At 38.7% G+C, this 14793-nt stretch overlaps 1 protein-coding gene across 11 annotated transcripts in view; it reads right to left on the bottom strand.

Moving 5' to 3' along the window:
• ACACA (acetyl-CoA carboxylase alpha) overlaps positions 1–14793 on the bottom strand; it is a 281219-nt gene that overhangs the window by 154585 nt on the left and 111841 nt on the right. For 10 of the 11 annotated variants that reach the window (XR_009049894.1, XM_057714164.1, XM_057714165.1 and 7 more), the window contains 3 exons: positions 13394–13500; positions 9770–9880; positions 3955–4164 (listed from right to left, as the gene is read on the bottom strand). Coding sequence is in view for 10 of the 11 variants with exons in the window: in XM_057714164.1 (XP_057570147.1) it covers positions 3955–4164; positions 9770–9880; positions 13394–13500 (428 nt within the window). In the remaining variant the exon portion in view is untranslated. Of the gene's footprint in view, positions 1–3954; positions 4165–5630; positions 7356–9769; positions 9881–13393; positions 13501–14793 lie in introns of those variants that run through there. The other variant, XM_057714173.1, reaches the window with a different exon arrangement.

Genomic DNA, 14793 nt, shown 5'->3' with positions numbered 1-14793 from the left:
CAGCTGATGGGCCACTGCTTACCTAAAGCTTCTCCCTCTCAAAGAGCCAGTGTTTATAAGAGCCACCAAAGGCTTTTAGCCATATGAGAGCAAATTTCACCCTCTCTGATTATTACATAAGATTCCTGCACATGGATGACAAACTCAATTCAAAGCTTGGTGACAACAGTGTTTTCCACTTGGGGGCACAGGCAACCCCACCCTATCAGGCACAAGCACATGCAGGCAAAATAAAACACCATGGCAGATTCTTCATTGTACCCTTGCTTCTAGTATTTCCAGTATTCCTCCTAGAAACACGGCTATCCAGGTAGAGGCTAGATTTTCCATGCTTTCTTACAGCAAGTGACTAAGTTTTAACCAATGCAGCGTCAGCACTGATGAGTGATATGCATAATCCCTGAATCATGTTTTGAGAAGGAACTGCTCGTCCTCTTTTCCTGGCTTTCCCTCTTTTACAGACTGGAACATGTGGTCATGACAGTACAAGCCCGTTTCATCATGCAGATGAGAACATACGAAGAATGACAAGACAAAAAGGAAAGAACCTGAATCCCAAGATGGTCTCATGGAATAGAACGGTCCTACCAGTCCTGGAGAGATCGGCTGGAAGGAAAAATAAACTTCTCTCCTATTGTGTGCTTGTATTTTTTGGATCTCTTTATTACAATAGCTTAACTTGTACCCTAATCAATACAGAAATGATTAAATTCAGGTAGGAGGCTGATATTTCAAAAAATTAAAGTAGGTGATGCTGACAACAACAGGGTAGTAGCTTTCAAAGAAACAGATGCTGCAGACTGGAAAACTGGTGGCCTCCTTGTTAGGTCTCAGAAAACATTTGGTAAAGTGGAATGCAGACAAAACACCAACTGAGCCCTAAGAGAAAATGGTTAGAAAAAGTCGGAACGTGAAAAAACCAAATGCCTTTGGACACCCAAACTGGAAGGTTAGATTCTCACCCTGAAGCAACCCAGTGTCAGAGATCAAATCAAAGGGGCTGCTTTAGTTTCAGCTGGCCTCAAGCTAGTCAGTTTTGAACTGAGGAGAGAAAGAGGGCTGAACACAGAAGGCAGGAAATAAAGAGGAAAATTGCTATGTCCAGAAATCTTGGGTGTGGTTACTCCTACCTGAAGCTGGCTAGAAGCAAAGAGTCCAGACTTACTAAGTTTTGAAGGAACTGTATTTCTAAACAAACCACAAACCTGGCTTTCAAAATCCATGATAATCACACTTATCTCTACAGCCCAATGTTGCACCAGCAGGGAGCGAGCTTTGAAAGCTCAGCCAGAGAAAGCACAGTCTCCAAAGCTAAGCCACAGAGAAGAGTGAACAAGAGAGAACTTCCCAGAGATCAAGGCCTTAATGATGCGTTAAGGGATGACGGGCAAAGAATTTACTTTCATACCGGAGAGCAGAACCAGGGCAGCCAGAGGACTAACTGAGGTATTAATTGAGGTATTTCCACCACAGGACAGAAAATCACCACAATCCCTGCCTAGAAGAATCTGATAACTGCTATGGACCAGGGATTACTGTCTATTTTTCATTCTTCTTTTTTTCCAAATGGGAGTTATCCTGTTCCTACTCCACCTCTGTATATGGCAAAAGGAGGACTCATACGGGGTAGGTCACTGGTCCATACAAAACCACGTGCACATGTAACAGAGAGGATGGTACGTTGCCTAGAGAGCTTGGACTCTGGGCTGAACATAGTAAGTGGATGGGACGTTGGGCTGTCTTCTTTGGGGAAAGGCTAAGTTTGTTCTAAGAGTGAGGAAAAGGGTGTGAAAGGATACTGCGTAGCCAGAGGAGCAGACTGAGACACAGATCGCTAAATGCCCTGCAGTAATTTTTCACTGCGTCATCTATTTAGTAATCGAATCTCCTGAATTTCAGGTGAGCATATGGCCCCCAGCTAGTGACTACAAATTCCTAACATCCTGTGCAGCCAGGTGTGATTGTGTAACTGAATTCTGTCCAGTGAAAAGTGAGAAGTAATATGTATGTGACTTGGGAACGTATTTTTATATGTTTGTCTTCCAAATCCTCTTTTCCCCTCCCATACTCGACAGTATGAACATATTCTTGTGAGCTCGCTTTAATCATGAAAATGATGACGCCCTAGGACAAGGGCTGGCAAAGTTTTTCAGTAAAGGACAGATAATAATTATTTTCAGCTTTGTGCATCACATAGTCTGTCACAACTACTCAACTTTGTCACTGCGGTGATAAAGCAGCCATAGATAATACATAAGTAAATCAGCATGTTGTGTTCCAATACAACTTTATTTACAAAAACAGGTGTCAAGTTGGATTTGGCCTGCTAGCTGTAGTTTGCTGACTCCCATCCTAGTAATGGCCAAGCAATAAACCGGGGTCCCTGGCACCAGCTCATCTCTGAATTATGATGAGAGAGAGAAACAGAATTGGACCTTGTTTAAGCCACTGTATTTTGGAGGCCTCTTTACTACAGTAGTTAAAGAGTCAGTCTTGCTGAGTAAAGGGAACCCTCCTGCACTATTGGTGGGAATGGAAACTGGTACAGCCACTATGGAAAACAGTTTGGAGGTTCCTTAAAAAACTAAAACCAGAGCTACCCTATGACCCAACAATCCCACTACTGGGCATATACCCAGAGAAAACCATAATCCAAAAAGAAACATGTACCATAATGTTCACTGTAGCAATATTTACAGTACCCTGGACATGGAAGCAACCTAAATGGCCATCAACGGATGAATGGATAAAGAAGATGTGGCACATATATACAATGGAATATTACTCAGCCATAAAAAGGAATGAAATTGCATTATTTGTAGTGAGGTGGATGGACCTAGAGTCTGTCATACAGAGCAAAGTAAGCCAGAAAGAGAAAAACAAATACCATATGCTAACTCATATATATGGAACCTAAAAAAATGGTACTGATGAACCCAGTGACAGGGCAAGAATAAAGATGCAGATGTAGAGAATGGACTTGAGGACAAGGGGTGGGGGGCAAAGGGAAAACTGGAATGAAGTGAGAGAGGAGCACTGACATATATACACTACCAAATGTAAAATAGATAGCTAATGGGAAGCTGCTGCATAACACAGGGAGATCAACTCGATGATGAGTGGTGACCTAGAGCGGTAGGGTAGGGATGGTGGGAGGGAGACTCAAGAGGGAAGGGATATGGGGATATATGTATAAATACAGCTGATTCACTTTGTTGTACAGCAGAAACTGGCACAACAGTGTAAAGCAATTATACTCCAATAAAGTGCTTAAAAAAAAAAGTCAATCTTAATACACACACAAACACAGACACACACACGTAGAAATTAAACTTAAAACACAGACGGCCATATATTTATTAGCTTCTCTGGAACCAGGGAGAAAAAAAGAGATGGAAAATATATCTCCAATAAGATGAAAATTGAATCAAGGTTCCAGAAAAGACCATGTTCAGACTCCTAAACTACAACTATTTCCAAGGGACCATATAAAACTGCTGAGAGATTCTATTCCACACAAAAATACAGACTATGTAAACTTTACAGATACTTAGAGGACCTTATAAGAGACAATGGACTTGAACAAATTCATCTGAAGACTAAAGGATAATCAGTTTAGAAAATGGAACTTCCTGCTTATCACGAGCTTGTTAAAGAACCAAATAATAAGCTTTTAAATCCCAAAACGTTTCTATTGTATAATCCTACTCAAAATAGTACACTGATTTTTGTCAAAAGTGTTAACTATTTTAGAGCTTGAGGTGTTCACCGGCATCTTTACTAGAGAGAGAATAGCAGAATTTTTATTTTATTTTTCCTCTAGGAAAAGGATATAATCTCATCAATTATCCAGAACCACTGCTTGAAATTTCACTATTCTCAGATTGGCATATGAATTAAATGAGTATTAGTTCTGTGTAAGAAAACGAAAATTAGAGATTTTCATATACATACCTGTTCCATATGTTCAAATACTGCTGGAGTAGCAATAGCAGCAGGTGCCTCTTCAATAATCTTCTGATGCCTGCGCTGTACAGAGCAATCACGACCAAACAAAGAGATAGCATTGCCATACTGATCTGCTAAGATCTGCACCTCCAGATGACGAGATTGTTTGGCTAGTCTCATCACAAAGATAGGAGATCCAGGGACTTCAGCTTGAACCTATATTGGAAAAGGAAACAGAACAAATTCTTAAGAGGTAAACACTTTTTCTATCTTGATAAGCTGCTTCCATTTCAACAGGCAGATGCCTAGAAGTGTCAGGGGCCATGTTAATGATTAGAAATACAAAAGTAAATAAAATATAGTTCATGCCCTCATCTTTTTTAAAGATACTGCATCCTTAGTTATATAACCAATATTAATTGATCAATGTGAAAATGCATGAACATCCAGTGTGTTACAAGGGCAAAGAACAAAATATTTTGAAAACACACACACACAAATTCCACAAAAGGGCAAAATACTGCCATCAATTCCAAACAACCAAATGTACAACTTGCTCTACACCAGATACTTGCCTGGTTCATGTTACATTATATACAGTATTGCTGTAGTCAAAGGACTTCCACCTTCAGTTTTGGATACAGAATTCTACACTAGCAATTATTTTCTTTCAGCACTTTACTGATATCCCACTGTTTTCTAGCGTCCATTGTTTCCACTGAGATGTCAACTAAGAATCTTATTGTTACTCCTTTGAAAATAGTCTTTTTCTCCCTCAGCTGCTTTAGGATTTTCTCTTTCTCTTTTTAGGAGAGTGGAGTGTCAGATTTACTTTGATAAATTTAGATGTGGTCTTCTCTGTACTTCGCCTTGCAGGACTCATAGTGCTTTTTGAATCTGCGCTTGGATCTTTTCAGGAAATTCTTAGCCATTAGTTCATTAGTTCAGAAAAATTTTTAGCCATCATCTCTTCAAATATTGCTTCTGCTCCATGATTTCTTCAAATATTGCCTCTGCTCCATTTTCTCTCTCTTCTCCTCTGTGACTCAAAGTACATGACATTAGATCATTTCACTGTCTTTTATGCTCTGTATCTCTTATGCTCTGTTTTGCTACGTAACAAGTCACCTCAAAACTCAGTGGCTTGCTTAGGACACCAACCATCTTATTTGCTCGTGATGCAGTGCTCATCTGGGCAGTTCTTCTGGTCTTGCCTGTAGTCATTCATGTGCATATCATCTGGTGGCTCGAGTGGGGCTGAATGGTCTCATTCAAATGTCTGCTGACCTGTGCTGACTGTTGGCTGGTAGGTCTATGGAGCCTCAACTGGAAGAGCTCATTCTCCAGTAGGCTAGACCAGGCTCCTTCAATGCAGTGTTCCAAGAAGAGGGTGAAGGCAGAAGCTGCAAGGCTAAGCTTCACAAGCACTAGCCTCGAGAACTTACACACCACCACTTGGGCCACATTCTAATGGTCTAAGCAAGCCATGAGGCCAGCTAAGATTCAAGGGGTGGAAAAAGAGATGCCACCTCTTAATGGGAGGAAAGGCAAAGTCACATTGCAAAGGGATATACATACAAGAACGGGAGAAGTTATTACGGCCAACTTGGCAAACAATCTACTACAGTCCACCTTCTTGGCCACAATAATTTACATACCTCCCACATGCAAAATAGACTCACCCCCTCCCAAGACCCCCAAAGTCATCCAATCATGGCATCAGGCTTGAGGTCCATTTTCTCACAAGTCATGTCCACAAGCAAAAGAGACTCCCTTGGGTGCAGCTCCTCGGTTGCTCTTGATCCAAAGATCTGGAAACTAAAAAGACAAGTTATCTGCCCCCAACACCCCCAACATTTAATGATGAGATGGGGAGAGGATAACTGTAAAAGATACTCCTGCTCAAAGAAAAAAGGATAGGAGGTACAAAGTGGTCACTGGTCCACAACAATTCTGAAATTCAGATGGGCAGGTAGTGTCAGGTTCCCTTACTCGAGGCACATGGCATTTTTTTTTTGTTGTTTGTTTTGCTTTCTTATTATGGTCTTGTTCTGCTCCCCAGGAGTGATTCCCTATTCCATGGCTCCCCTTTGCTCTTAGCTGCCCTCTAGAGTCCTGGCTCCACAATCTGAAAAATCTCTCTTATTATCAGAAATGACTGATGTTTACAGCTGAACAACTTTCCCAGTCTGCTTCCTATTCATAGAAAACTGAAGGCCCAGAGCCCTCTTTGAAGTTTGAACTGTCTCTGTCCCTTTTAGTCCCTTTGGTGCATTCATCAATATAAGTTCTTGAAAACTTTGTGGTTTTCTTATGAATCACACTGGAAACACTCCTTGCCCCAAAAACATATCCATAACTTTTCTGCACAGTCCCCTCTATACCTCAGGCATGTCAGGCTGCTGTGGGGCAACATCTTTAAAATTCTTAGAAGCCCTTTTTTCTAGCTGAGAGAGGGCTTAAAGGATCTCCCAGGCACTCTTGATTTGGCCTTTACCCTGAAGTCATTTTTAACTTTGAAAATCTTTTGCCTGCTGGAGAGACTGGGAATGAGAAACAGTTCTATTTTCAAACTCAGCAAGTCTGAAACATCTTCTTTAGTTCATCTCTCTTTTAGAGTTCCTTAGCAAAAGCAACCAAAAGCATTCAACAGATACTTTTAATACTTTATCTGAAAAGATCTCCTTAACTAGGTATACAAGTTCATTAAATACAGCTTCTACCTTCCAAGTTACCTCAGGTAACTGTTTCATTATTACAGAACATGGATTACCTTTTCCCTCACTACCTTTCCAATCTGTAGTAAAAGTTTGTTCACCATTCTTCCAGCCTTCATTAACAACCTCCTTACCATTTTTCTGGCCTCCACCTACGAGCCAGTCTCAAAGCCAATGCCATATATTTTACTTTTTTGTTAGGGCAGTATTACACCTTTAGGTATCAATTTCTGGGTCAGTCATCCATTGATGCCTAACAAACCACCAAAAATTTAGTGACTTAGGACACTGACCTTTTTTTTTTTTTATTTGCTCACAGCAATTTGAGTTGGATTTAGTTGGGCAGTTCTTCTGCTGATCTTGGCTTGGAGCCACTCATGTAGTTAGTCATCTGAACTTGACTGGGATTGGATGGTCTAACATGGCCTCACTTATGTGTCTCAAAGGTGCTGGTGACTGTCAGATCTAGGAAGCTTCAGTTGGGGCGACTCATCTCTCTGCTTTGTGTGGCCTCTCTTTTTCCAGCAGGCTAGAGTGGGCTTTAGAAGCCTTAGACTCATTTCAAAAGGGCAAGGGCAGAAACCACAAGACCACCTGCAGTTTAAGCTTTGGAACTTGAACACCATTTCTATCACATTCTATTGGTCAACACAAATCACAAGACAAACCAAAATTCAAAGGGTGGGAAATAAGACCATTTCTTGATGGGAGAAGGCAAAATCATACTGTAATAGGGTACATATATAGAAACAGGAGGAGTTATCGTGGTCATTTTTGCCAATACTCTCTCATATGGTCTTTTCTGTATTTTTCATCCTTTTTGCCTCTTCATGCTTCAGTCTGAATTTTCTTCTGATGTGTCATCCAGTCACTAATTCTCTCTTCAACTGTATCTAATATGCCATTAAATTCCTCTATTGACTTAATTTTAGTTATTGCATTTTCAGTTGCTTCTTTTTAGTTTCCAGTTTTCTGCCGAAATTCTCAATCTTGTCTTTAATTTCCTTGAATACATTAAATATAGTTACTTTGAAGTTCCTGTCTGATGGATTCATTATCTAAAGCCTCTGTGGGTCTGTTTCTATTCACTTTTATTTTTCTTGATTTTTCATTCACATAATTTGATATGCTTGCCTATTTTTTTAATTTATTTTATTGAAGTATAGTTGATTTACAATGTTGTGATGCTTGCTTATTTTTAATTGGCTGCTTGATACTGCATTTGAAAAATTAATAGAAATAATTTGAGGTTCTGGGTGTTATTTTTCTCTAGAGAGAATTTATATTTGCTTCCTGCTGGTGGCTAGGGACACTAACAACCCTAGAACACCATGATGGAATCAAGAGTTGAGCATTTTGAAGCTGAGATTTAGTCCCTTTGAGAATTGGTCTATTTCTAGTTCATTCTTATTCCTTCAAGATCCCAACCTAAAATGTGGGAGTCTTCCCAGGGAACTCTCCTCAGCAAACCCTACAGTCTAAATTTTGTCCTTTTAGTCTTATAAAACTCTTGAAAAATCTAATCAGCTTTTCAACTGCTTCTTCTCAAACTAAAGGATACCTCTAGGGAAAAAATGGCCTCAAACATCAGACCTCTCTGGATTTCATTCTTCACCTATATCTTAGCCCTAAAATTCTTCATTGCCTCGAAAGATCTCTAATGCCTTAAAACAGATTTTTTTTTTAATGTGGCCACCTTTTCTAGTTTGCTCTCAGTGGGAGGACTGATCTGAGTTATTTAGTTAATCATTATCGGAACTTAAGGACTTTTATGTAAAACTTCCTAATCTTAGTGCTCTAGAATCTTCAACTACTTGATTCCATAGTAATAAGTAGTTTTGAATTATCTAAAGGAATTAATGTTTAAAAAAATTAATGCTGCTTCTTTTGCTTCTAGGAGCAAAATGCCTCTTCTTTAGACCACATGAGGCACTGATCTACTTATGAAACTAGAATTATTACAGAAGGAATGTAAAGTAAATGACACACTCAAAATAGGATAAGGCAGCAAAACAATATCTTTATCGCTTTCTTTGTCTAGTATATCAAATCAAGGAGGACCTAGCTCACAGAGTTTTCCTCTTTAGCCCATGACAGTGAAACAAGAAGCTTGGTGCTGAATGGTTTAAAAAAAAAAAAGAGGGCAAATAAAAGGTGGCTAGGGGTACTGATAAAAATAACAGATGGTACAAGGTAAAAGATGCTGGGAAAAATAAGAAAAAGTGGGGAGCTAGGAAAGTTAAAAAGACAGAAGGTGTCCCAATTTTCCTTTTTCTGACTCTTCTTTTTCTGGGTATTGGTAGGAGAAAAAGAAATGAGTCAAGTATATAAGAGTAACTCTGAGGGCAGGAAAAAGAGACTCTCGTCTCCTGATTGTTTCCCTAAGATTCTGAAAAGAAATCATTTCTTTGGCCTCCATAATCAACTTGTAGTATGGCCACATCAATCTGGCTACATATCAGAGGGATAGGTAGAGAGAGATCCTAGGTTTAGCTTTCCTGAGCCACCCTCAGCTCTCATAGAATGTGGGCCTGCTGCAGGGTCCCTGTGCCACGGTGTGGTGGCCATGCAGTACAGGCCATGGTATAGACTGTTGGGCCAGGACACATGACAGAAACTCAGGAGCTGGCGGCCAATTTGAATTGAAGTGAGACAAAGTCAATCAGAGAGGCTGAGCCAGGCCAAGCCAAGAGCATCCAGATCAGGAATTAACCGCATCACATACTTTATCCAAAATGCCAGCAGAAGAGGGGCACAAAAATGTAGAAAGGTACTGACTCTTCCTTTTGACTTTGAGGTCCTATGAGCCACACGAACCACATATGGAAGAGCTATCTGAGAGGCTAAGCAACTTTATTTAAGAGAGAATAACTCTACTGCTTGGATTACCTAAATGAATAAAACCTTCCTTAAATTGAACTGGATGTTTCATTTATACCTTTTCCCCTGCTGAAAAGCAGGTAGAGGCTAGAGAGAAAGACAAGATTCGCCATAGACAAAAAAAATCTAAATATTTTCTGGACATCCAAATTACAGTGTGAGTTAAATCATGTATCTGTGATATATATGTTAGTTGAAACAAATAACAACAGCTTGTACTCTACCTGTCTGAAGAGGTTAGGGAAGTCATCTGCATTGTTGACTTTTCTGATGCCCTTCCCTCCTCCTCCTTCTGAGGCCTTGATCATTACTGGATACCCAACTTCCTCTGCTGCCTTCAGGAAGAAAGAGAAAAATGGAAGTGAGAATGGTATTAGTAGGGAAGGAGAAAACTGGCATTTTCTCCCTTTAAAAATGCTGTCATTTGGTAGGTCTATATATAGTAAAATAGAAAGATCCTGAAGATGTACTATTAGGTGGGGGAAAAAAAAGTACCAGAATAATATTTGTAGTATTGGGTTGAATGAAAAGAAATTGCATTTTTTTGTAGGTAACAAATGGTTGAATATTGGCAATTTTGTATGCTTCAAGCTAAGATAATCCCATATAGGTCAAAAACAAAGTAAAACTATATGTATAATTACGTATGCATTCATACACTTACATACGTAAGTACAAAAAAACAAGTCTAGAATATCCACCAGTGGTGATTTACAAAAAGAAGATGAATAGATATAAACTTTCACTTTTTACTGTATACATTTCTGCATTATTAGAATTTCTCATAATATGCAGGAATTTGTGTATTACCCATAATTTTTATTTTATTTTATTTTATTTTTCCAATTTAACAGAGTGTATACTTTCTGTCTTTATCCCATAATTATTATTTAAAAAAAAGACTAAAAGACATAAGCACTTCACTTAATATAAGCTGATGGCCTCAACATAGCTTCAGACCTTCTGAGAACATATGACTCAACAAATCAGGATTCTCACATATCCAGAAATTTTTCCTCATGTGACTTTTTGATAAAAATAACAAGATAGCATAATATTAATAAAGGTAGTCAGAAGACTAATTTTCAACACATGCTCTAAATGTGCTTTTCACATTTACAGTATTTTATAATGATCAGGTGATGATCCCCAAACTTCCTGAATATTTAATTATATATCCATTAAGTAAGGGGTCAGTTAAATCAAGATATACCTATTTATTAGACTACTATGCAATTATTAAGAGGAATGAGGTAGCCTTTACATGCAATGATATGGAAGATGTCCATATGGCAGTTAAGGCAAAAAGTAAACTGGGGAAAAGTTAACCAAAAGTTTAAAAGAAATGAGTCATTCCTTTGTCAAAACATTCTAGTCTTTTATAGTTTACATTGTAACAATATCTAAAAAATGTGTCACCAGAAAAAGACCACTTCAAATTTAAATTTTTGTCAGTAGATTTGGCATGAAAAGCCTTCACTCACATCTCTTCTAAATTCTCCTAACCATTCACTTCTATGCTTATAAACAAAATTAGCACAATGAACTCAATCACTGGGTGATAAATGATTGACGAAACAGCCACAAATGTGGGAAAGACTTAAAAAATTAGGGTTGTCCACACAATATAAGAAAAAGGCAGTCCTTTTAAAAATATATAAAAGCTCTAGGCATAGGTTATCCATTTAAAATATTTTAGAATTTTAATGCCACGAGAAAAATGTTTATATATAGGTAGAAAAAAACATAGGATTACAAAAACAATGTATAAGTAAGACCCTAATTTTATAATTATCATAATAATTACATTTATGGGAATCTATTAATAAAGATTATCATTATATGACTCTATGAATCAAAAAAGGCTGGAAGAAAATATATGAATATGTTAACAAGACTTATCTCTGGATGGTGGGCTTATTGGGGTGGTTTTATCATCTCTTTTCTTACTTTCCAAATTTTCTATCAGAAAATTTTTTTTTTTTTTATTTTTTTGGGGGTACACCAGGTTCAATCAACTGTTTTTATACACATATCCCCATATTCCCTCCCTTCCTTGACGCCCCGCCCCCTCGAATCCCCCCCACCCTCCCTGCCCCAGTCCTCTAAGGCATCTTCCATCCTCGAGTTGGACTCCCTTTGTTATACAACAACTTCCCACTGACTATTTTACAGTTGGTAGTATATATATGTCTGTGCTACTCTCTCGCTTCTTCTCAGTTTCCCCTTCACCCCCTGCCCCCTCCCATACCTCGAGTTCTCCAGTCCATTCTCTGTATCTGCTTCCTTGTTCTTGTCACTGAGTTCATCAGTACCATTTTTAGATTCCGTATATGTGAGTTAGCATACAATATTTGTCCTTCTCTTTCTGACTTACTTCACTCTGTATGACAGACTGTAGGTCTATCCACCTCATTACATATAGCTCCATCTCATCCCTTTTTATAGCTGAGTAATATTCCATTGTGTATATATGCCACATCTTCTGTATCCACTCATTTGTTGATGGGCATTTAGGTTGCTTCCATGTCCTGGCTATTGTAAAGAGTGCTGCAATAAACATTATGGTACAAGTTTCTTTTGGGATTATGGTTTTCTTTGGGTATATGCCCAGGAGTGGGATGACTGGATCATATGGTAGTTCTATTTGTAGTTTTTTAAGGAACCTCCAAATTGTTTTCCATAGTGGCTTCTATCAGAAAATTTTATGTTTATAATTATAACCAGGAAAAAAAGGAATTTTAACTGATAAGCAAAATAGCTAATTCCCTACAAAGGGCTTCTACTCTTTTGCAAATTACAGCAAACAGAATGTAGCATTAACAATTCAATTAGAAATATTAATTCTTCTCATTAAGGAGATTACAGGACACTTAACTTGAAATGCACACAAGAGAGCAAAATTAGTTGAGCACTCAGTTTTCCTCCTGAATTTATTACATACAAGTCAAACAAGAGTAGTGTGTTTTTCTAAAATACAGCCTCTTTCCATCATCTCCCTGGAGTCACAACTGACACTTCCAACTGGTTAAAAAGCGAAAGGGGAACAAGCTGGAGAGAACTACGAAGAAGGAAAAAGTAATGCTGGAGAGATGATCTCCTTTTGCTTGGGCTCATGTTTCTACATGGACAGACAATAATAAGAATAATAGCTTCAGCCTCTATCAGCTCCCTCCCTCACTCCTCCCCAAGGGAAAAAGAATGAAATCTGTGATTGGTCAGTTCGGAAGGAGAAACGGAGCATGTATAGCTCAGCCTTTTCCTCTTTGGGATCAGCCCACTACAAAGAACATATGCTCTTTGTCAGCTTTCAGTCATACGATAACCTGAACAGCAAAAGCTCTGTCTCTGTGGTTATTCATATCACTAGGAACCAGTGAGTAAGCCTGCTTAACTGACGTTCGGTTTATGAATCTCATTATTGCTACACACTTAAACCATTTTCACCATCATCTCTATTCATAATAAAGCTGACATTTTGATCTCTCTCTGCCTGGCTTCTTGGTTCTGAACCCAAGCAGGGCAAAAAGTGTTGTTTGCCCCGACTTCCTCTGTACACATACAAATACTAACAGGTGGTAGAGAAGAGAATCAGAACCTTCTTAAAGCTCTGATTTAACCATCTAAGAAATGTTCTGTCCCAGTGAACTGCTTGCTGCAAAACAAATTTAAATTATTTTCATGAAACACAGGTCACTTCCCCATTCTATCAACTACACCTTCCTGGTCTCACAACCCTAATGCCATCATGGGTGCATATCATGAACCAGGCTCCACTCCACGTCCCCATATTTGGGACTTATAAGTGGTCCGCTGAGAAATATCACTCCCTAGAGTTAGTAACTTACCTGCAGCCCATCATCCACATCCTGCACACAACCTTTTTCATACAGTTCCTGAGGAACATGTAAGATATGTTTTGAAAAATCATTTTCGTGCCAGTCCACACAAAGACCTGCAATAGATAACAGAGACTTAAAAACAGCTACAAGAGCTTCTGTTCTTATCCATTTTCTGCTTATAACTTCTTTATTTTCCCCCCCTTTTTTTTTTTTGCCTGAGTCACATGGCTTGCAAAATCTTAGTTCCCCAACCAGGGATTAAACGTGGGCCCATGGCAGTGAAAGGTCCTAACCACTGGACCACCAGGTAACTCCCTGCTTATACCTTCTTTAAAATGCTCTCGTATTTATCCAAAATTGAGGGTAGATGGGAGAAAAAAAGGATACCATAAAACCCTGATCAGTCCTTGGTGTTAGCAGGATTTACCTAAAGCAAGACCTGGCCACTTGGGTTCTGTTGCTGGAAAAAGCCAGAAGAGCTAACAAAAAGCAACTTAAAAAAATGCAAGGACATACACGACAAAACAAACAAACAAAAAAGCACATCAGACTTCTCACAGAAATTCAGCAGGCAAAATAGCTTCGATTTGTGTGTTCAGGCCTGCTCCAGGGCCAGAGGTCTGAGAAATAATTCAATCTTTATGAGCCCTTGGAAATGGCAATGGCGGTTTTATTGGCCTCAACAGAGTCATGATTCCATACTCCCTGAATGTCCCTGTACTTAGCCACAAAGGGAATGGTATAGCCTCTTCATTCAAACAGGAACAAATTCAACCTTTTATTTTAAACTATTTGACCCAGCAGGTCTGGAGAGGATATTGCAATCCCCCTGGAGAGCCAGAGTAATATGAGCTCAAATCTGTTCTGACTCAAGACAATGGTAGTGCCCACTCAGAAGAGGTTTTAGTGTATGTTTGCTTCCTGTGCTTGAGTACCAAAAAAATAGAAGTTCATATTGTTATCAGCTATAATAATTCACAAGGCACTCTTCAAGGGATTTGTCAAGAGTAAATCATTTTTAGAAAAAATTCATCCTTCTGCATGTCTGAAAGAAAGGTTGATTATTGACCTCATTTTTCTGCACCAAGGGCATATGAGACGTTGAATGGTATTAAACAGGCAAAACAAATGATCAATAGATTGTGGGCTCACATCAAGAAAATACTGGCAAAAAAGAATAGATACATGTATATATGTAACTAAATCACTGCTGTATAACACCTGAAACTAACACAACATTGTTAATCAACTATACTCCAATATAGAATTTTAAAAATAAAGACAGGATAAACAAAACAAAACAAAACAAAAAGAAGAAGAAGAAGAAAATACTGGCAGGCAAACATCTGAGTAGGTAGGTTTTAGCTTTTTCTTAGTAATTCCAGTCACCTTCCAGGCAGGTTCAA

This window comes from Hippopotamus amphibius, chromosome 17 (genome assembly GCF_030028045.1).
Source record: "Hippopotamus amphibius kiboko isolate mHipAmp2 chromosome 17, mHipAmp2.hap2, whole genome shotgun sequence".
In the NCBI taxonomy this organism is placed as follows: domain Eukaryota; kingdom Metazoa; phylum Chordata; class Mammalia; order Artiodactyla; family Hippopotamidae; genus Hippopotamus; species Hippopotamus amphibius.
Note: the sequence above shows the minus strand (reverse complement) of the source record. Positions and strands in the feature narration are given on the sequence as shown.